This window comes from Triturus cristatus, chromosome 5_2 (genome assembly GCF_964204655.1).
Source record: "Triturus cristatus chromosome 5_2, aTriCri1.1, whole genome shotgun sequence".
Taxonomy (NCBI): domain Eukaryota; kingdom Metazoa; phylum Chordata; class Amphibia; order Caudata; family Salamandridae; genus Triturus; species Triturus cristatus.
This window is the reverse complement of record NC_140588.1, coordinates 805,913,108-805,937,322: the sequence shown is the minus strand read 5'-3', so window position 1 is coordinate 805,937,322 and position 24,215 is coordinate 805,913,108. Positions and strand designations below refer to the sequence as shown.

The 24,215-nt window shown below is 45.7% G+C and overlaps 1 protein-coding gene across 1 annotated transcript in view; it reads right to left on the bottom strand.

Moving 5' to 3' along the window:
- LOC146829304 (transmembrane 9 superfamily member 2-like) overlaps positions 1-24,215 on the bottom strand; it is a 669,393-nt gene that overhangs the window by 502,301 nt on the left and 142,877 nt on the right. The window contains exon 4 of the mRNA XM_085607971.1: positions 17,238-17,365. Coding sequence (XP_085464097.1) covers positions 17,238-17,365 — 128 coding nt within the window. The remainder of the gene's footprint in view (positions 1-17,237; positions 17,366-24,215) is intronic.

Genomic DNA, 24,215 nt, shown 5'->3' with positions numbered 1-24,215 from the left:
ATTCTAAGACTCGTGGGATAGAACGAGGACAGTAACTCTGTTCTGCTGTGCCTTTCTGTATGCAGCAACAATTACTACACTGCTCAACACAAAGCCACGTTGGTTTCAGCCACCACTCTCCCCACATACCAGGGAAAAAGGCCTTTCTTTGGCGCCAATGGCCAGCACTAATAACGCAACACTGTCAGCTAGATTTTTTTTTGGGGGGGGGGGGGGGGGAGATTTCAACACTACGCCTCTATAATTCAGTGCACATTAAAAAATATTAACATAAGCAGAGCTTCAAAGAATTATAGCATTTTGAGGCCAACTTTCATCAACCAACAAAATGACATTGCATTTCCCTTAGAGCTTGAACACTGAAGCTGAATTGCATTACAAGTGTAGGCATCTTCGCATTTTGCCCTATATCTATCTAGTACCCATAAAGTTAGACTGGTTTGGAGGAAAAAACGCACCTGTGTCAATAACTGTAATGATCCCCTAAAACAGTTGATCAAACACAAAACTTCCTTTGTCCGAAAATCAGATATTAGGTTCCTTAAACAAGTGCCCAAATTAGATAACAGATTCCATAAAAATATATGTTCATGAAAAATATGTTTTTTACACCAGGGATCTCCAACCTATTTTGTAACCAGAGCTACATCTGTTCAATGAAAATGATCCCGAGCAACTAATATCGGCGATATAGCTGTGGCCACCCCATCCAAGATTGTCAGCAGTAATCACATCAGTGCATTATGCAGAGTTACCAGCAAGATTACCCTCCACGTGGGTAATACATAACAGCCATTGCTGCACCCCTTGGCACCATGGTATTAATGTGAGTATTAAATCTCGGCAACGGAAATAATAACTTTAAATACATTTTGAAAATTCAAACATTTTTCTCTTATGAGTTCTGTAATTAAACCGATTTTCACCTTGAATATATGCTTATATTGCAGTAGGCTGGGCTGCACACAGGAGAGCTACTCACAAGGAGCTGGATAGCTGCTAAAAGCTCACAAGATGCTCTTTGGAGAGGTCTAGTTTACACCTATAATGCAACAGTACCTAAAAAAAAGTAAAACTAATAGTATCCAAATAAGAGAAACCTCAAAGAACAGGACTGTGGTTTGGATTCTGATTATTTATGCACTAGGATGTTGTGAATAATCTATCTTATGCTCTCCTAGCATGGCAGGGCAGGGCTTTAAGTGGGCCGGGTCCAGCGGGTGTCCAGCACCGGTAGTTCTAAAAAAAAAAAAAAATAAATAAAAAAAAAAAAAAAAACACAGGTGCCGAGACGGGTCTCTATTGGGCCCTCCGTTTTTGCCCTCGCCCTCAGGGTGAAAAAAAATCCTAACCCTGCAGCAGTACCACTGCTCATTGCCATTCATGTAACTTCAGAGACTCGTTATAGTTCTTTAACTGTCTCATCCTTTCAGAACTGTACCATTTTCAATGTTAATTACAACAAAGCCATAGTTGCTTCCTATTTATCTTATGCAACTAACAACCAGTGACATAGCCAATAGTCCTGGCTTCTTGTAGGCGTTGTTATATTTATCTGGATGCAATGACAGAAGCAGCAAAATACCAGTCGGGCAGCACACTATGCTAAGCACAGATTTTTAGCTTATGTATTCTTAAGTCATGCCTTTAATTACATCGGCCACGCCCCTTTGAGAGACCCACCCCCCTCCCCCCATTTTTTTTTTTTCATCCCACTTAAAGCCCTGAGGCCTGGATAATGAACCCAGGAACCACCGCATGAAATTCTGCCACTTTCATTGTCATTTAAACTCTTTCCTGTAACCCATGAGGTTACAGCCTTTGGCACCATTTTCCGCTAATATATTTTAGTAGCATGGAAAATTCTAATAAGTGTAGCAATTTTATTATTGGAACTCAGAACTAACTGATGTGGATTAAATGGACAGTACAGTAGTAGCAAACACACAAACATCAGTAATAAAATAACTCTAGGTCTAATACCACCATCGTCATCGGATTCACTCAATACCTCCCTGATTAACCCTTTCGCAGCTAGGCATTTTTTCTGCCCTTTGCTAAGCCTTTTGTTGGCAATTTGGGGTAGTTTGCGCTTAGGCCCCTGTAACATTTTGACCATATAAGGTATCCACGCCAAATTTGCGTCCTATTCTTCCAACATCATGGGGATTTTTTTTTTTTTTTTAAATAGGGAAAAAGTGCTGCAGAATAAAGCGTCTGGTTTTTCCCCTGCAAATGGTATCAAAAAGGGGTTTGTGGTGCTGAAATCATCATCTTCCCAGCTTTCAGGAGCAAGCAGACTTGTCAGAAAACCAAAATGTTTTACCCAGTTTTGGCATTTTACTGGGATGTAGCCTATTTTTGCTACTTTTTGTGCTTTCCACCTCCTTCAAGTTAGTGGTAGAAACGGGTGTGAAAGCAATAATGGATCCCGGAAAGCTATACATTTCTGAAAAGTAGACAATATTCTGAATTCAGCAAGGGGTCATTTGTGTAGATGCTTAAAGTTTTTTTTATAGAAATGAACAGTTGAAAATAAGAAAAATTGAAAATTAGTTTGAAAAAAGCCATTTGTGCCAACGTTTTCACCTGTAACTTTTCTAAGTATGACAGATGTTTGAAAGCAATATACCGTTACATCCACTGGATCCTTCTGGTTGTGGGGATATATAGGATTTGTAGGTTCACCAAGAACCCGAGGAACCCAGAGCCCATAACGGAGCTGCGTCTTGCAGTGGTTTTTCATTGTGTACCGGTAATATAGCAATTCATTTGGTAAAATATAAAGAGTGAAAAATAGGTATCAAAGACACCTATGTATTTCCAAAATGGAAACAAAATATAGAGTTTAGAAACAGTAGCTATTTGCACAGCTCCGAAATTGTGTTTACCCATACTAGCCTGTGAACTGTAGAACATTTTTCAAAGTAACTTTTTTTTTTACATATTGTCTTACAATAACAGCTGCTCTACAATTCTGAGGTCCCCCAAGTCTCCCAATAAAAATGGTATCTCACTTGTGTGGGTAGGCCTAGTGCCCGTGAAAGAAACGGCCCAAAACGCAACTTGGACACACCACATTCTTACAGTGAAAACTGACCCTTTTTTTGCACAGTGCCTAGCTGTGGATTTTGAACACTAGCTCAGTCGGCACCTAGGGAAACCTGGCAAACCTATACATTTTTTAAAACTAGACAGAGGAATCCAGGAGAGGGTGACTTGTGTGGCTCTCACCAGGTTCTGTTACCCAGAATCCCCTGCAAACCTCACACTTTGTAAAAAAACAATTTTTAAAAAAAACACATTTTCCTCACATTTCTGTGATGGAAAGTTCTGGAATCTGTGTGGATCCACAAAATTCCACCCTCCCCGCATTCCCCCAGGTCTTCTGAAAAAAATGGTACTTCACCCGCCTGGGTGGCCCAAGTACCCGTGACAGGCAAGGGCCCAAAACGTATTGAGGAGACATCAAAATTACCTATCACAAACCAACCTGGTTTTACAAGGGATGTCACCTGGGTTTTTGGCCCAGGGCTCGGCGGTAATCTAGGCAAACCTACCAAACCCAAACATGTCTGAAAACTAGACACCTGGGGGAGTCCAGGGAGGTATGACTCGCGTGGAGACCCCAACGTTTCCCTACCCAGAATCCCCTGCAAACCTCAAATTTAGCTGGAAAGAAAATCATTTTTTTCTCAAATTTCTGTGTGGGAAAGTTGTTGAATCACCGGGCTGACACATTTTCTACCACCCAGCGTTCCCTCAGGTCTCCTGATAAAAATGGGGGGGGGGGGGGGGGGGGGGGGGGGAGTGTCACCTGGGTTCAGCAATCTAGGGAAACCTACCAAATCCACTCATTTCTGATAAGTAGACACCCAGGGGAGTCCACGGAGGTATGGCTTGGGTGGATCCCCCAACGTGTTCCTACCCCTGCAAACCCCATATTTTGCTGAAAAAAACACATTTTCCACATATTTTTGAGTGGAATCACCGTGTCGGCACGAATGGCCTACCCCACAGCGTTCCCCTCAGTCTCCCGAGGAAAATTATACCTCATTTGTGCAGGTGGGGCAAGGGCCTGTGACTGGGAAGAACCAAAAACATAGGTATCAGGGGTATAGCACCGCGAATTTTAAGCGCTACATTTAAAAAAAAAAGGAAAACGTTTTTAGTCAATTCTGCACTGAACACCCTAGGCATCGATGGCTGAGTTTGTCTGCCATAGCGTTCAGAGAGCCCGGCAGGCGCAGAAACACCAGGGAAATGCCCTCATGTTCCAGAGGAACAAGGTCTCCTGACAAAGGGTCCATGATGACCCTACCCCACCCTGTTTGCTGCAGTACAGCATGGAATGGTGTTGTACATGAACACCTGCACTGGCCTTCCCTTGATCAAAGGGAAAAAGGCTTTAAATGCCAACCGGATCACACTGAGCTCCAGCAAGTTGATGTGAAGCCTCAACTCCGCCGGAGACCAGAGTCCTCTGATCTCCACCTCTCCCAGATGGCTGCCCCAGCACAGGAGTGACATATGTGTCACTACAGTCAGCTGTGGTTGGGGAAGGGTAAGAGGTTTGCCGCTGTCCCAATCACGGTTTCTTAACCACCACTGCAGGTCTTTCGCAGTTCCCTCCGAGAACTGGACCAGGTCAGAGAGATTCCCCCGATGTTGTGCCCATTGAAACTTCAGGTCCCACTGCAGAGCCCTTGTATACCAACATAATTGGCCTACTCCTATTTGGCATATTTAATTTACCTGCAAGTCCCTTGTACTGTGGTATCCTATATACCCAGGGCCTGTAAATTAAATGCTACCGGTGGGCATGCAGCGCAGCTTGCGGCACACACACAAGTAGCCTTTCAAACCTGTCACAGACCTCTGCCACTGTTCGGCCTAACTGCGGAGTTTACTGTCGCAGTGATGTTGCATTTAAAAGGGTTGCCACGTCTGCAACTCCCCTTTTACTACATATAAGGCACCCCTAAGGTAGGCCCTAGCTAGCCCTATGTGCAGGGTGCTGTGTAGGTTAAAGGTAGAACATGTGCCTTTGCTGTGTGGTATGCCCTGGTAGTGACAAACAGCCTATTTGGTTTCTCACTGCAGTGAGGCCTGCTCCTCTAATAGGTTTGCACTGGGAATTCCCCAATATATCTTTCAGTGGTAATTTCTGATCTGAAGATTTGATTTGAAAATTTGTAGAGCGCGGCAATGCCCAAGGGCGTCTTGGAGCTAAGTCGATGTAGAAAAGACTGCCGATGATATAGATCTCCAACTAGGAGGTAAAAAGTCAGGTTTTTACAGCTTTCCTGAATGATAGGAGCGAGGGGCTGTTTTTCATTGTAATAGGGAGAAGGTTCCAGGTCTTAGCCGTCTGCAACAGGAAGCTTCTCCCCCCTCCCCCACCCCCACCTGACCTGCCTGAATTTAGGGACCGGTATCAGTTTTGCCAGACCAGACCTCAGGCTCCTGTGTGGCTCATACCGCTTCAGATGTGTTTTTAAAAAGTGTGGACCTAAACCGTGGAGGGCCTTATAGGCTAGGCAGACTGACTTAAATCTTATCCTTTTCTCCATTGGTAGCCAGTGGAGGGCTCTCAGTCTGTGGGCAACCGGCTCTGATCCGGGGATGTCCAGCGCCAACCTAGCTGCTGTGTTCTGTAGACGCCCCTGTTTCGTCAGATATTGGATTTGTATCCCAGCATACAAGGCGTTGCCGTAGTCCATTCTGGACAAGGCCAGTGCTGTTACTAGTGTTTTGCATGCTTCATGGGTTATAAAAGGCAGTAATCTTCTTATCATTTTCAGAATTGCCCACACAGTGGAAGACTGTTTATTTATCTGGGCGTTAAAAGTCAATTTATTATCAAATATAACTCCTAGATTTCTAACTTTGTCCACTAGGGAGGGGCACTCGCCTAAGCTATCCGGCCACCATTTTGGCAACCAAAAATTCATATCTGCCCCGAGCAGCATAACTTCGGTTTTATCACCGTTTAATTTTAGGCAGTTGAGCTGCATCCAATAGTTAACCTGTCTCATGCAGTTGTTGACTGTTTCTTCCAAGTTATTTGAGACTGACACCACTATTTGGGTGTCATCTGCGTAGGAGACTGGTAGGAACCCACACTTTATTATGGTTGCCAGAGGGGCAACGTATATATTAAAAAGAGTAGGGCTCAGGGAGGACCCCTGAGGTACTCCACACAGTGAATTGAAGGGTTTGGATGTGGAGTCTCTTAATTTGACTATAAAAGTTCTATCAATCAAATAGGAGGATAGCAGCTTGAGTGCAGTGTCGTGAACTCCCAGTTCTGCTAGCCGGGTGAGGAGTATATCATGGTTTACAGTGTCGGAGGCCGCCGATAGATCCAAAAGAATCAGGGCGGCCTTCCCACCGGTGTCCAGTATACTCCTGAGTTCCTGTACTGCCATAATCAAAGCTGTCTCGGTTCCATGTTCCTCCCTGAATCCATACTGTGATTGGTCCAGGATGTTTGCAGCAGCTAGAAATTGTGACAGTTGTTTATTCAGTAGTTTTTTCCAACACTTTAGCTGGGAAAGGGATTCTTGAAATTGGTCTGTAGCTCCGGGTTCATTAGGGTCCAGATTAGGTTTCTTTAGAAGAGGGAGGACTGATGCTGTTTTCCAGGCATCTGGAAAGCAGCTAGACTGTATTATCTTTGTGAAAACCGTAGTAGTTGTTCGCCAAGTAGATCTGGGAACATATTTATAACTTTGGGTGGGCAGGGGTCCGTTAGGTCCCCAGACCCTAATTGTCATCATCACCTGTCTGATCTGTTCCACTGATGGAGGCAAAAAACAGAACCCCAGATTGGGGTTTTCAGTGTACATGCCTATATGTAGATAGGGGATGTCAGATTTATTGATAGTCTTAAAAGACTCATATACTGATTTCACTTTATCGACAAAGAACTGTCCCAGTGTGTTACATAGTTCAATGCTACATTCTATCTGTTTATTAGTGGTGAGATTTGCTAATTTTTTTACTGTGGCGAATAGCTCCTTACTGGAGTTCTTGGCTCGGTCATATATGGTATGTTTGGAATGGTAATGAAAAATCAAACTTGCTGGTGTCGATGGATTTTATATTACTATTTTAGAAAAGCCACTTTTAGAATGTGAGCATTTCTCTGTGGTCATAACTCTTCTGTGTTATGCAGCCTGACTCCAATCCACGTCTAGGGCAAAGTGACAGCTCAGCTTGTGCATAGTTTCCAGACAGCAATCACACAGGGAGGGCTGGGTAGAACAGGATTGCATCTGCATTTTGAATGGTCTTCCTGGGCTGGGAGAGTGAGAGGCGTTGACACCTTACATTTGTATAGGCTGTGTCCTGCCCTGACACAAAGGCCTCGTTTACCCCCTACTGATGTCTGGAGCCAGTGCAAGGGTGGCGAGAAACTCCTGGGACTGACCAGATCTTGCTGGAACCTTCTCCCCCCCTTCTAGAATGCAGGCATCAGAGTATAAGTACACGGGCTCTGACCCCACATTTTGGAGCACTTTTTGAGTACACTATGGGACCTGGAAGAAGCTCTGCCAGAGTAAAGGCTGTTGCATGGAAAGGACTGCCCATCTTGCTGTGCTGACTGTTCCTAGGAACTGCTACTCTTCTATGTTGTGCTGCCATTATGCCTGCTGACCTTTGCCTTGCCAAAAAGGCCTACAAATTGCACCCAGAGTGACAGAGAGGTGGACTTGTAACCAGACACTGCTGGCTCTACAAACTGCCCATTTCCAGAGGGACTGTTCAGCTGCCAGGAAGGATCGCCATTTGGATTACGTGTTTAGCTGGGTTGACCTGCTGCTCACTGATTACTGGGCTTCTGAAGGGGCTATCACTTTGTAAATCCTTTGTCTGCGGCCTGTTCCTCTGGCCTTGGGCCCCCAGTGATCTCCGAGGGCTTCGTGACCTATCTTCTGCAATTTGCGACAGCGTATGGTGAGCACTGTGTTCTCTTTCCAGTTTAATCCGAAAGCACGGGTGGAGCGCTTGCAACTTCGGAAGCCCGAGGCCAAAGCAGTTCACTAAATCTGAAAGTGGACGCTCATCAGCTGAGCGAATGCTGCAGGAGTCCAGACACTGCCTGGAAACTGAGCCGCCAAAGTAGGAAAGCAGCCAAAGGAGAACGGGTACACGTGGCTACCCTGCCCCTCTGCTAGGGACCAACTACGCCAGGATGCTCCTGGAGCTGGAAGCCAGTAGCCACGCCAGGTAAACGTGTTCAAGCCCCGCAGGCCGCAGGGGAGGCAACTGGAGACATGAGGAGGTCTTCCGCAGAGACGTCCTGAGGCGCTAAGGGCCGCCTAACACCGGACGACGAGAAGCTGCACTGTGTGTTCGCGAGTAGCCCATCTGGTGAGTTTTGCCTATAGGGGACACAGCGAGGCCTCCCTTGTTGTTAGGCCCATACCTTTGGGAGTTCTACCAACTCCAGGAACCGGCTAAGACCTCGATGGAGGCCCCCAGAATGAAGTATCGACCAAGAGCAGAAATGACTATATCCCTAGTGGATGTCGCTGGGTGGATAACAGGGGCGCAGGTGCCGCCCTCAGGATTGCTTTTTGTTATTACCGTATTACGCATAATATGAGGGCCGTGTCCTATGTAGTTATCCCAATAGATAGGATTCCCACAAAGTCATTTGCCTGGCCTGCACGGCAGTTATGTGTTTTCGTTCTAACCTGCTGCATAACCAGGCACTAATGTGATGATTTATGCGTTCTTATGCTGCATCTCATGCCCTGATCTTATAATTTATGCCAAATAGATTCTAGCCATAGCAGGATACTGCGTACTGACTTCGGATTGCATAGGATGGCCAGTAGTGATGATTTATGTGTAATACACTACAGTTTAGGCCCTGAGGTTAGGGGTTATGCTGTTCTATGCCTTGCTATAACAAAATAATGAGCATCATCTCAGGATCTGCCTATGATGTACAGTGATGTTGTTCTTGAACCATGTGTTCACTTTTGCGCCTTACTTGTGCTGTTAGGACAACTGCCCGACTGGCAGTGTGATGTATGATCTATGTGAAGTCATAACAAGTGGCTAATGGCATAGTGATTTATGTGTTTATGGCCTAGTGATTTTATGCATAAAACAAAAGATACTTTTATACCGCACTGTGTGATGGCACTTTTGTGGTGTATTCATTGTGTCACTGGTGGGTCAGAGTTGCGCAAACACTTAACACATTGCCTCTGGGGATGAGCCAGACTGCTCTGTGCCAAGCTACCGGGGGTGAGCACAGGTTATCTTTGGTGTGCAACTTACCGCCCTGACTAGAGTGGGGGGCTCTGTCTGGCTTCGGCAGCTATCCTAGCCATCCAGAAACCCCATTTCTAACAAACCCTATGAAAGGGAGTGTCTAAGAAAGATTCAGGTGTGACTTTGGGCTGTTGATAGTGAACTCCAGCAAATGCAGGAGGTTCGCCGTATTCTGGAGGTGGGACAGTACTACCTGGGGCGAGCCTGCATTCAACAGCAAATCATCAATGTAGGGGAAGCCTGGAACCCCTGACCTCCACAGATGTAATGCAACCACTGCCATCACTTTCCTGAACACACGAATGGCACTGGTGAAACCAAAGGGGAGCATGATAAACTGAAAATTCCCTTAGCCCACTGTGAACTGCAGCTAGCACCTGTGGGACAGTAGGATGAAGATGTGGAAATTTGCATCTTGCAAGACCAACACAACCATCCAGTCTCCACAATCATTGGCTTGTTAAGCTATCAGCTCATATTATCTGTAATGGAGTTGACATTTTGAGCACAATAATAGATTATTTACATCACTGTGAACCTTGGAGCACATTTATGGATATTCGTTTGAAAATACACATTTCTTTTGTCATGGTGTTGGGAATCATACTAATAAACTATAATGTTTTACATATGACCAAGTGAGACTTACTGTACGATGTCTCTAGCCCAGATGAAGTCATTGAGTCACACCCACTTTACAAAACAAAAGTTGGTTAGGTAAACATTACATATTTAAGGAATCCGAAATAAAAATTCATTTGATGGACTGAAAAGATACCTTGTTCATTTCAAGTGGAGTGCTTGCATCAAGATTATTAACGCATTATGATTTACTTCCCAACCTAGGAGAGTGGCTGCTCCCACCCCATGCGGAGTGCCCAGAAATGTTTATACAAACATTGGACATTTCTTACTCTTATTTGTACATTTGGTACAGGTGCAGATTGACATTTCTCTGGTAACTCCAATTGCTAAAACAATACACTGTGCAGTTTGTTTTATGTTAAATGTCCGATACAGGACAGTCAGGCCACATGATTTGATCACAAATCTTGACTTTCTCAGTAACTAAACATGCAAATAAATCCCGACCAATCTTAAGGTTGTGAACACTACAAGTGAGGGTCTCCAACTTACAAAAACAGGTTTATGAGGACATGGCCAACCATCATGGCCGCACGGAAATTATCCACTCGAGCTCCACTACATTTCTCTTTGTCATCTAAGATAACAAGATTTCTCTGGCAGCTCTACAAACCCACCCTCCCCACCCGCTGCTGTCACTGAATTCGAGCAGAAGTGGGGTTGACGAGATGGAGATGGCTTGTTCCCCCTGAGGGCTCCACAGAACGTATGCAAAGACGCCGTCTGCAGGCCCTCCCCCTCCCCCCCCCCCCCCCCCCCAGACATCACAAGGCCAGTGCGGGAAACAAAGACTCACTGAGGCCCATGACCGTGACAACTGCGGCACTTCACCCTGGCAGCGACAGCTGCCCTGAGCTGAGATTCCCTTGGTGCAGAGGACACTATCTGCAGGGGACACGATCTCCGTGCGGCGGTGCTGACACCACAGAACCTGGGACGTGCCCGCCACAGGAGCCGGTGGAAGAGGAGCGGCCTGCTGCTGCTTTGAAGAGCTGCTTATCCTGCAGAGCCTTTGAGACCCATGGTAAGTGACGGCCCAGACCAGGTGAGCAACACCCATAGGGCTCAAAGGGCTTCAGCCCCTCCTCCCTGTCGTGTGTGTCAGCACAGGCTGAGACAGCTTCCCGGTCTCAATTTTTGACCTGCTGCAGGCTGGCTGGTCTGGCGCACGTCTTATTGCAGCCGCACCGGAGTAATTCACAGGTCTATAAAAGACCATTTACTTGCTAACGAGACTTTGTTTTTTTTCACCCCTTCTTAGAGCCCCTGCATCTCCACTCTGCCTATTGCTGGAAGAATTAGCCCCCCCGAAATTTTTAGGCGAGCCCTTCTGAAATTTTGCTTTAGTTGCACCTCTGGCCCAGACCCTGCATGCCCCTCCGCCCTTTACCACATGCTGCGCAGTGGGGAGGTTGCATGGCCACACTTCCCTGTTCGTATCTGCCTTGCAGCCTAGACGTGATGTGGCAGCCCACCACAGCCGGTGTGAGCTGCACTTTATGCAGAGTCTCTTCCCATGATATGGACCCAATGTCCAGGTATTGCCGCAGCGATGGCCCAACTGCTCCCGGATTGCCATCTGCTCACTATACACGGGGTCATTTCTACACAGTGTCCCATGCACTGAGGCCACAGAAAAATAGTTGTCCGCCTACCGCCATCTGTACTCACTGTACCTGGTGTGGACGCAAGGGGATGGCTTGAGGAGCTCTGTTAACTATTACTGGTAGTTTAACCCTTTCGATGCGCATGACGGAGCGGTTCCGTCATGCGCATCGGTCACCCTGTGCGTATGACGGAACCGCTCCGTCACGGCCCCGCCCGCGCAACGAACCTTCAGCACGGCGCGGTAATCCACGCCGAAGGGGTTAATGATATCCTGAGGCGTGGCAATGACACCTGGTGAGCTCCCACAAAATGGCACCCATGACAGGATGAATTGCCCCTCACTCTGTTTTTTCCATGCTTCACTGGCAGATCCATGACCAATTCCTGGAGACACCATTCCCAAGCTCCTGCCAAATGCCCCATGGTTTAATAACGGCCTGCCTACACTACCCTCCTCAATAACCGTGCCTCATTCTAAAGCTGGATAGCTTTTCCGGTCATAACTGCGGACTCTCCTGCTCTGGAGAGCTGCTGAGGGATCTTCGGGGTGTCTTTCTCGGTCATTGGCTCGATTTAGACTGTATTCCTCTTCCCACACTATGAGGACATCTTGAGAACCACTTGTGGTGCACATTGATATTTCCGCTGTTTGACAGACTCGGGGAGACAGCACAGCTAGCCGGTTTCCGGCACCCCTCGCACTTGAAGTGGTGGCTCTCCTGGTCATTGGCTGCATGCCCAATAGTCATCTTGGAGGCTAATGCTCGTCACCTCTCCCTTGGATGCCTCCACCCCTTGGAGTTGACGGAGGACACTATAGTACACTGCTGATCTCTGTGCTATTCCTAGATACATGTGGTGAACGTAGGGAGACCCTGGCATCTTGCTCATCGCCCAAGTACTCCCAGAGGCAGCCACACTCTACATGCCTCCGAAACGTATTGGGTCTCCGGCTACTTCCAACCAACTTATTCATGGACCTCCCACCCAGCCTCACAGAAAGACAACATGGCCTTGACTAAAGAAGATCTCATGTCCTCCCTTCATGACTTCAAGGAGGAGTACATGAATAACACAAAACAGAACTCTTCTTTAAAAGCTCTACGATCTAAACTCCCCTCCAAATTCGCTGCTCTCCAACATGATGTGGACTCCATCAGCACGCAAACACGCTATTTGGACACTACCTTCCAAACTTTGATACAACGTGTAGACCTTTTGAGGAACACCACTGGTCGCCTTAAAACACATCTCCATGCAACGCTTCTGACAAACGAGGACTGTAAGAAGTACTCTTGACAGTGGGCCTGGAGGAAGGAGTGGAGGGCCCAGACTTGGAGGCCTTCATGGTGGATCAACTTTCTGAGCTACTGGGACCAGAGGGCCCAAAGGTCAAGTTGGAGCGTGTTCACAGAGTGGGCTTGCTGAACCACGTGGAGGGGAAAAGGTCCAGAGATGTCCTGGTAAACGTGCCCTCTTTCAATACGAAGGAGGCCATTCTTCAGGCAGCGAGGAAATTGAGTGAGGTGACCTTCTAAGGAGCATCATCTCAAGTGTTCCAGGATGTGGCCCCCAGCAACCCTGGTTCGGCGACAACAATTGTGGCCCATCAGCGATAAACTGCACCAAGACAATATCAAAAACAGATTGACATATCCATTTGGTCTGGCTTTCTCCTACCACAACTAATCCCACCATTTCACGAATCTTGCAGAGGCGGAGGCCCAGCTCAGGGTGAAGAATGCCAATGAGGAACACGCAGCAGATCCAGCAGAACACCAGCCCACAAGCTCTAAGGCTGGAGGGGACTTGGGACTCTGGTTCCCACAACGCCTTCCCGGAAACAGGGGAAGCGAGGCACTCTTAGCTGAAGCGAACATTCTCAAATCATCAAGGCGAAGACTGTTGATGGACACTTTAATACCACCTTCTTTTGATCCTCGCTATATGTGCCTAATGCTACAAGCTGCCAGTTGGTATGGCAGGTCGCAACATGGGGAATACTCTTTATTGTGAAATATTGCTCCTCGATTGTCATCGTAATTACTGACTAAGCTTTACACACCCTAAGTGACCCGATATTGTTCTCAATTTCTAATAGATTGCTTGTTACCTTGACCACTAGCCACTCTACTATAACGGTTCTACGTGGTCATGACTTACAGGCACTCATTTTCACAATTTCTTGACTGCTTCTTGATTGTTGGGAGTCATGTTTCCCGTTTAGGTCAGTTTTGATATCCTCTTTATTGGTCCATGCGGGAGATTGTTTTAAATGGGCTGGGGGGCATGAGGCGGGGAGCTTTCTAGGGGTAAGGTGGCACAGGCATGAGGGGGGGACAAGGGAGAGTGCTGCGTCACTGAAACGCCTATCTATCATGACAATGGTGTTGACCACATCGATCTGGAACATTAGGGGCCTTAAATCTCTGGCCAAACGACAAACTATGGAAATACCTTCTCGATAAGTGCTGGCAGATACTCATCTTAAACACAGTTCTGAAACTAGACTTCGCCACAAACTCTACCCAATATATTATAGGTCCTCCGTGTCCCCTCCCTCCCAAACATTGTAGAGTGACCTTTTTCTTTCATTCCTCTCTCAACTTCCAAACCCTAAGCAGTAACAAAGAGGGGCGTATATTGATGGTGAAGGGGACCCTGTCGAGTAGACTGTGAACGATCACCTTGATCTACTCCCCAAACTCATCACAAGCTCCTTTCCTCCATTCTTGGAACCCGCAAATGGACAGTACATACCCGCATTGCAAAAGCACAGGCATCTTTACCACAGCACTTCAACAGGCCCCTCCGGTCTATAGGCTTGGTGGACGCGTGGTGAATGATGGTCCCAAACACCAGGCTCTAAACTTTATTTCCACACACCCACTGCTCATACTCACAATTTATTAGCCAATCTTCAACACAGGAACTCTTAGCAGTCAATTTCCACACTATCGCACTGTCTGACCACGCCCCTGTCGAGTTGAACCTGGACTGGGCTCCCACACCTAAACTGCATCGATGGTTTTTCCCTGGGTCCCTTATTCAAGACGGTCTTTTCAGAGATGAGCTCCGTAAAACTATTCGAGAATTCTCCCAATTAAACAAACCCAAAGATACCAATCGGTTTACCACGGGGATGCTTTCACAGCAGTAATTAGAGGGAAATTATATTGCCCTCTTGTCAGGGCTCACCAAACAGAAGACCCAGGATAGACTAGCTCTCGAAGCGGAAATACATTCTGCTGAGAAATTGTATAAAGATACCCTTACTTTTGCACTGCAGAGGAAAGTTACTACCTTGAGAGGGAAACTAAATGCAAGCTACAACAATACAGCTGAGTTCATCCTTTTGCGCCTTAAACATTTGACGTACATTAAAGGGACAAAGTGGGCACCCACATAGCACGCCGTCTCCAAGTGAAGCATGAGAACGAATATATTAGCCACATTCACAGGAACACGGGGGAACTTGCCACATATGAGCAAGATAAGGCCCAGGCCTTTCATGATTTCAGAATTTATCCAGCTCCGACCAGCCTTGTAGAGAGGCTTAACAAGACTAGTTCGATGGTGTGAAGTTACCGCAAGTATCAGAAGCACAGAACGAGGAGTTAGGTAGCCAAAAAGGCAGGGAGGAAGTCCGAATAGCCATAGCCACCTTCAAGGCGCATAAGTCTCCTGGACCCAATGGTTTTATAGTGCAATTTTATAAAAACGTTTGGTGCAGAATTCCCCCCACCCAACCACCACCCTTTACTTCTTTTTAATATTATGGCTACAAACAAAATGGGCTCTTCCCTCAATGAGCGAAGCACTTATTTCAGTCATTCCTAAACCAGGGATGGATCCACAATTTTTTATTTCATATAGACCTATAGCCCTGCTAAATTTAGATGCAAAACTCTACACTAAGATCTTAGCCAATCGACTAGAGAGGATTCTGCCCGATTTCATTCACCTGGACCAGTCTTCCTTTATTCCAGGGAGACAGACCCACGACATCTGAGAAGTATAGTACACCTGCCACCAAGAAACAGATTTCAGCTTTCTAACTAGCGCTTGATGCCGAAAAGGCCTTCGACCGAATGGACTGGTCCGTTCTTTTATAAACCCGCCACAAATTTGGGTTTTCATGTGCAGTTCATTGCCATGGTTCAAGCGAACTACACAAACCCTTCTTCCAGGGTGGTGGTCAACGGGCTCAAACTCTTTCCGCTTGAGTCACAGTACCCGGCAAGAATGTCGGTTTTCTCCACTCTTTTTTGCACTCAGTATAGAACCAATAGCTGCTAAAATTAGAGCAACACCAGAGATGCGAGGCATCTCTTTCGGTTCCGTAGACCATAAAACCTACGACAATGTATTGCTCTCTCTCTCACTTCCCCCACCACTTCCCTGGATACCATACAACAAGAACTGTCCCTTTACGAAGCTGTAGCGGGATACTGTATACATTTACACAAATCCTTTCTCTTGACCCTGACCCTCTCCACAAGATATGGAGAGGTTAGAGACTACGACTCCCATCAAATGGATGAATAGAAACATTACTTATTTGGGAATTAAAATTACCCCCAAGATCACTGATCTCTACCAGGCCAACTTCCGCCCATTACTTTGTCAGCTTAAATTAGACCATAAGTGTTGGGCTCCCATGTACCTGTCATGTCTTGGCCGTATCAATGCAATTAAAATGACAGTCCTCCCCCGGGTTTTATATCTCTTTCAGGGTCTGCCAACTAACCACTTTTCGAAAAGCCCTCTATAAAATCTTGTTTGATTGGTACCTCTAACCCACCAAACTGACAACCATAATCCCAACTACATCAGATCTGTGCTGGAGGGGCTGAGGCTTCCTGAGATACGTCTGACATATCTGGTGAGACTGCCAGATCATTCAACCGTTCTGGCCAGAAATTTTAGCGCCAATTAAAACTATACTGGGCTAACCCCTTCCATCTACTACGGGCTTCGCACTACTGGGTCTGCGAGACGAAACCTTGAATGTGGCTTTGCCTGGTGGCTGCAAAAACTGCCCTGGTGGCCACTTGGAAGAAAAACGCTGATCGGTCCCTTATGCAATAGCACGCCAGGCTTTCGCATGGACTAACGATGGAGCAGATGACTGATATTCTACAAGACACATATAAAAATGTTGACTACAAATGGGGTCCTCTAGTTACATTTCTCTCAGACGGTCTTCCACTCTTGCCTGTCCAACTCGCACATGACCCTTAAATCCCTTCCAGTTATGAGCCGCCTGAGGGTTTTTTAGATACCACTTCTCCACTGCCTTGAGCTTGCAGCTGGGCCTGGTTATGCCAATGCCCTTTGCCACAGCTCACCATCTGAAGCTTTTTTTCCCTCCATTTTTGTACTTTCCCGCATGGTATATTGTTTACTATATTGGGACGGGGGAATATAAGGCACTAGATTTGCTTTCTAATGCTTCATTAGACCTGGTTTACTTGAGCAATAAAGTCAGATTTCTAGCAACTGTATCGGTCAGTAGTACTTCGAGGTAGAGGTATGAGACTTCCATCTCTTGTATGCGGTCTATATAAAAATGTGCCTGCAAAAAGTTCAATAAAGTGTGTTTGACAAAATCAGATTTATGAAAAAAATAACATGCAAGATTAAAAATCAAACATAAGTAAAAGAAGGCACTATTTAATAAACGTTACCAGTGGTGCTGATACAGTTGCATTATTCCTTTTTTTAGGAAAGTAAGCTTACTCCGATCACCATCCTTGGAAAGATCATAGGATTTTGAACAAACTGGTAAACATTTTTCTTCTTTCATAAAAGTAAACTGCCAAAAGAAAAAAGTGAGGAAAGCAAATTAAGACTAGTTCACATTGTTAGTGAAATATATTTATTTCCGCTTCAGCCTTAAAGCCAGAGCAAATTGCAAACATAATTACATACATTTTTCCTCCCCATTATCAAACATAGCTGCCCCTTCCTTTTTGAGTACTTATCAATGTGTGCACGAAGTACTGTTCGTTTACAGCAATACTACAACAGATTGTGAGCCGAACTTTTGGGGGGAAAAAACAAGAATAACAATGACTAAACAAAACTTACTTATCTGCAATCATAGTTCATTCTCATCACCTAGATACCACTTGTAATTTGTTTCTCTTCATTTCAGTGCTTCACATATACTGTTTTGCTGCACTGCCTGTAACTGGTTTACCCCTCGTTTCCATGACTTGCTTTGCATTTGAGTGAGACTTGCGAAGTGTCCTTTCCTGAGGATACTGCCACATCAGTAGCAGTTTACTAATTCAGTGTCTGAATGAATGTTACCTGTGATTTCTCCACACCTCTCTACGGTGCCACCCGCTATTTTCTTAATTAGATGCTATCCACGTTCATGTCGTACTTTCCCCTGTGCCCCACCTCTTAACAGGACACTTGGGTTGCACCAGACTATTTCTCCAAGTGCGATAGAAAAACAAGCACACTCCCTTTCAAACTAGGACCCCGGTAAATTAATGGTGCTATCCAGGCTCTCCTCGTCTGAATCTCGTTATCCCTTTCTTAAGCTTGCCTCTCATCATCCACTCACTAGCGAACACACAGAACTGGATAAGGAAGACTGGTGTTATATTACGTTACTCCTAAAGCGAGGAACGACCTCCCAATCCACATCAGAGCCTCCTCCTCTCTTCTTGAATTCCACATAGGTAGGGAATAATATATATATATATATATTATATTATATATATATATATATATATATATTCACTTAAAAAACCATAGGTTTCACACATGTTATAGTTAGCTGGGCATTTCCCTCGTAAAAAACCAATGAAATTCCCCCGTTATAGTTAGTGCAGGCAACTATAACTCACGCGACCGCAATCCTCTGCTGATGACGTCAGATATTACATCCCTGTATTTAGACACTTATTTACCCATGTCTTCTTCCATTCATCTTTAGCTATACATATATTACATTTTTTTTTTTTCAGAAAGACACATATGTCATCAGTATTGTAATATCTGACGTCATCAGCAGAGGATTGCGGTCGCGTGAGTTATAGTTGCCTGCACTAACTATAACGGGGGAATTTCATTGGTTTTTTACGAGGGAAATGCCCAGCTAACTATAACATGTGTGAAACCTATGGTTTTTTAAGTGAATTTGCAAGGTTTTTTAAATGCTAATTCCCAACTATAACGTGTGTGAAACCTATGGTTTTTTCAGTGAATTTGTACGGTTTTTTAAATGCTAAGTTATGTATTTATTAATATATTTTTTTAAACAAAACTTTTTCACGGCGCGCGCACTCGGCGATTTTTCGAAAAAATAAAAAATAGTTTTTTGGCCCTTGGGGGTCCTTATGGGACCCCCTGACCACGGCTAGGGGGTCAGGAACTGTCCACCCTGCCCCCTTTTCACGTTCTCCACATTTGTTTTTCACCCCCTCAGAGTGCGAGAGACAAAATGGCGGCCAACACTTCCTGGTTTCGACCGATTCGAATGTTTATTAAGATCTAACAACCAATCAGAATTGCGCTCGCGCACGGCAAGGTGCGCGCACGCTGCGCGCGTACAGATATATATATTGATTGAAATGCTATTTTCTCTGGAAATACTGAACAGATTTACACCAAACCTGCAAAAGGCACTTCATGGACCTTATAGCTACCTCTCTGCCAAATTTCACGTAATTCTGTTCAGCCGGTCGGGCTGTAGCTGCGACTAAAGTCCCTATGGAAAAATCCATGGGGAAAACGCGTTTTGGGACCCCCCCTTTTTCTCGGCCCCCGCTTGACGAATCACCCCGAGACTTTCAGGGTAGGAGCGGAGCGGAGCGCCCCATTAGTTTTGAAAATTTCGCGAGGATTCGTCAATCGGCGCCAAAGTTATTCAAAATAGAATTTTGAGATTTCCTATGGCAACTCGGTCCTAACTATAACTATCTACTGGCGACCGCCAGTAGATAGATAGATATAGATATAGATATAGATATAGATATATATATTATATATATTGCCTACCTAGGATAGGTTGCTTAAATCCAGGTCTTATGGAATTCAAGAAGAGAGGAGGAGGCTCGGATGTGGATTGGGAGGTCGTTCTATGCTTTAGGAGTGACGTAACATAATGCCAGTCTTCCTCATCCAGTTATGTGTGTTCGCTAAGATATATAGATTATGAGATCTGGATCACCATGCATGAATGGGGAATACCCTAAAAAACGATGTACTATACATCAATACAATGTAATACATACCGAGAAATGATGCAAATGTGAAGAGCGCGATGTAATATACAAATAGACATCGTCATTAATACTTTATTATTCCAAGAATGACAATCATGCTCATTTGTGATCAGACATTAGAAAATCACATACAAAAATGCAGGTATTTGTGAAATGAAATACTAATGTGTTTATTGTTTCCAAAACGATACTGTCACAAGGTGTTCTGTTTTTGAAATATTTTTGAACTACAAATCCCAGAAATCTATGGGTAATGTATGATGCACAGGAAATGACAAAACAGTTGCGGAAAGTAGTGCCACCTACCGTGAGCAAGGCCGGTTAGGCTGAAACGCGTTGGTGTGACAGACTGGGCTCTGTTAATAAATTCTGAAACAACCTATAAAGTTCCAGAGTGCGGGTGTCCTTTGTATCAAAATTGATTTATGGCCACTGGTTTGGCCCAACGCCCGCACCCGCTGCTGAGCGATCTGGCTGAAACCACATTGAGAGAAAATTGAAATTAAAGCCGGAAGCGCCCGATCGAGACGAAAAGCCGAAACAAACACTGGAAACCCACCGGGCGAAAGACGGGGCAGAGAGCGCCGCCTACACAGGAGCTTTCCCACCGGGTAAGTGGCAAAGCAATGTGCGATTAGTTTACAGCACTGTGGATCTCCATCGAAGCGACTTGAAGGTGCAAAATTGTGTAAACCGGCATCGCGCTTAAAATCATAAGCACTAACCCGGTTTCAAAAAACACCAAGGGGGATCTTTATAACATTTCTAAACCATTCGGAAGACTAGCCCTTTCGTAATTAACACGGAATGAAAATCTAAACTTTTTCACTTTTTCATTGAATATCGGCAAAACAAAGAACTGGTCTAAATAAGGATGGAAGCGCAAAAAGTGAAACGCGTTCAAAAAGCTGCAACAATGTTTCAATCAGGCGGTGGTGGGGAAGCGTCAGCACAAGCAAGCTCAACCAAACCGAACGATTTGAATCCTACATTAAAACAACTCTTTACCCAGATTGAAAAACAATGCAGGCGAGAAATAAGTAAAAGCTCGGAAGCATTAGCTTTACTCTTGGACCTGTCAGCCCTAGGGTGGTCTCCCCATTTATTTCTGATCGTGCCTCATTTTTCCACCCTCATTTTGATGTTGGGCTTAGGTCTCCGGGCGCCTTTTCATTGCCAATCAGTGTTAAGGTGCAGGTGCTCCCTTCTCCCAAGATGGCTGCCACAGGCCCCTGCTACTGCAGAGTGGTCTTTATTAGTAGCACCCTAGCTGCCAGGAGCTGGCTGGAACCCCACAACAATGTTGCGACACCAGCCCGCCTTTTTTGTCCCATAGGTAGAATGGGGAAGCTCCTGGAATGTGCTGGAACCTTCTAGAAGGGAGGTGTGGTTTTACTTTTGCCGCCTTGTCTAGAGGTCACCTGACCTAGGGATACATAAGTGAGGGAGGGAACTTTTTCTAGTCAGTTGGCCAATGGGGTAAAGCAGAGCTGGAGAATCCACGCAGGAGTGTAGGCGGTAGGGCCTAGCCAGGGACTTATGCCTCTGAGAGTGACAGGATTTAGGTGCTGCCTCTTAAGTGAGTGAGGGATCCTGTGAAACCCACTGATCTTGCCCAGCAGTAGGAGGACCCAGGGAACCTCTGCCCAGCCTGACTAGGAAGGACCTAGTCGCCAACTCACCCCCTACCCCCCTGTAACAGAACCCCTTAAGGGCGCCAGATACATCTGCGCCATCAAGACTTTCAGGAGCAACTGATTGCCTGAACTGAATGCTGAGACTGCGTGTCCAGACTGAACCTTGAAACTACCTACCTAACCAATGGTGGTATCGCTGAAAATCAACCAGGTCTTAGCGCTGTGACCCCTGCGCTCCCTGACCTGACCTGGGATCCCCGGCAGCGTGCGCCGTTAAGCGCGGAGCCCCCAGCTTAATTTGAGCCCCCCCCTGTGGTGCGGAGGCTGAAGCGCGCTCACCGCTGCGGCCTGGAGGCCCGGAAGAGTGCCCCTCATCGAGGCGAGGCCCGAGGAGAAGCCCGGGGCCCCGTCGCTGCCGTCGCAGCTGTGGTGAAGGTGCGTGAGGCCGTGACCGACCCCCGTCGCAACAGGATCGCCTGCGGACTTCGGAGCCGGTGCGGACGCCTTCCCGACGTCGAGCAAGGTAAGCCCGTAGGCTTGGGACTGACCCCGGTGCGCCCCCTACAGGCTGGGAGCCACACCGCACCCTGAGCCCGGGTTCCCTCTCCGTGGGAGTCCCCTGGTCACCACGACAGAGAGACCCCTCCGAGGGATTCGCCCATTGTTCCCCACTGACTATTCCGGAACTTTGTGTCTCCCGAACTGCACCGGAGTACGAGAGGCTCGCTTCGCGCGACTCGTTGTGCTCCGTGAACTGCTCCGTTCTGAAGTACTCATTGCTACTGATTACGAGTAGCGCGCTGGTCTAAATGCTCTGTTCTGAAGTATACATTGCTATTGATCACGAGTAGCGCTATGTTCTAAATGCTCCGTTCTGAAGTATACATTGCTATTGGTTACGAGAAGCGCTATGTTCTAAATGCTCCGTTCTGAAGTATACATTGCTATTGGTTACGAGAAGCGTTATGTTCGAATGCTCAGTGCTGGCGTATTCACTGCTTACGAGTAGCGTTATGTTCCAATGCTTAGTGCTGACGTATTCACTGCTTACTGATTACGAATAGCGTTATGTTCCAATGCTTAGTGCGGACGTATTCACTGCTTACTGATTACGAGTAGCGTTATGTTCTAATGCTCAGTGCTGAAGTATTCGCCGCTTCCTGGTTACGAGTGGCGCTATGTTCTAGTGCTCTGCTCTGAAGTATGCACTGCGTGCTGGTTACGAGTGGCGCTATGTTCTAATGCTCTGCTCTGAAGGTGTTCTTCAGATTTGTCCCAAGGTAACGGTAGGCCCGAGAGGTCTGCCCTGGGTCCCTGCACGCCCCCAGGAGTAGCGCTACAATCCCCAAACCCTACCACGGGGAGTAGAATATACAAGGTACTGGTGAATATCATACTGGTGAAAATCATACTGGTGAATATGGTGCTGGCGGATCAAACGCTGGCATAAGTGAATTGCCATGGTCATCTCCTTAACTGAATTTATATCTCATGAAGTGCATATATATGTTATGAACTGCATTTATCTCGAACTGCTTGGATAAAACTTGTTATTTGCATAAATCTCTACAGTGTGGCGTCCCTTATTGTGTGCGTTCCTTGCTTCAGTGGATGTGCGTGTTGTATGGTCGCTTTACACACAAGCCTTTGGGTGCCCAGCCGCTCGTGTCACGTTACCCCCTTAGGGCCTGGAGACCCCAGGTCTTACATTTACAGAAATATCTTGAAATAAATAAAGTCCCACGTGGATTAAGGATCTTTACGATGCCCACACATCCAGATACGGGAACAGACATGCTTGAAGAGTGGGGTGCTAATAATATGACATGCAGTCAAAACATGATGCGGAATTTGATTAAATACGCCGAGATGGACCTTGAAGAAATACATATAACGATCAAGGACTTAGAGGCTAAAATCTTACAAAATGACAAAGAGGACACAGACAAACTACGAAAAGAAATGGAAGATCGCTTAGAAAAGTATGAAGAAGAAATCCAACAGCGTAAACAAAGAAAATTCGCTCGTGATAAGGCCGACTACAAACAAGGCCGAATATTAACATTTGCAAAGAGATTTGATGCATTAAAAATGAATTATGCTAAGAAACCTTTACAGCCATCTGGGGAAACGGGAAGCGAATCAGACATTAGTGGGAGTGAAAACGAAACAACAACAACAAGCATAAATACACCAACTAATATCACTTTTTTAGAAGAGATGCGCCTGGTCAATCTGGACCAAAATTTATCACGGACCCAGGGACAAGGCAGAGGGTTTGGAAGAGGCAATACAAAGTGTTCAGAAGCCTCAGGAAAACCCGACGATTCAAACACAAGAAGACAATATTCACTCGGAACCGAACAAAGAGGAATTAAATAATGACAACTTAATAATAAATCTATCGGATTATGCACCAACAGAAATAGAATGTCAAATTGTAAATTAAGGCCTCTCTGTCCACAAAAACATTTCGATTATACCAACACCAAAATTGACATGTACAAATTTGTGCGCAAATTAAAATGGACTAAAATACATGCCAATAAACAAACAAACAATCAAATCGAAAATGTTCAAGATACAACCAAGCAGACTAAAAGTGACTCACTATTAACGATAGAGGAAATTCCACATCTTAAAAACCTCTATGATTTAGCAAATGATTCAGATAATGATGAAACCAATGAAATCGAAATACTGCAAAATCTCGGAATCAATACTAAACAACATGAACACAGTGGACTGAAGAATTAATCTAAATACAGTCCACAGTTATCGCCAG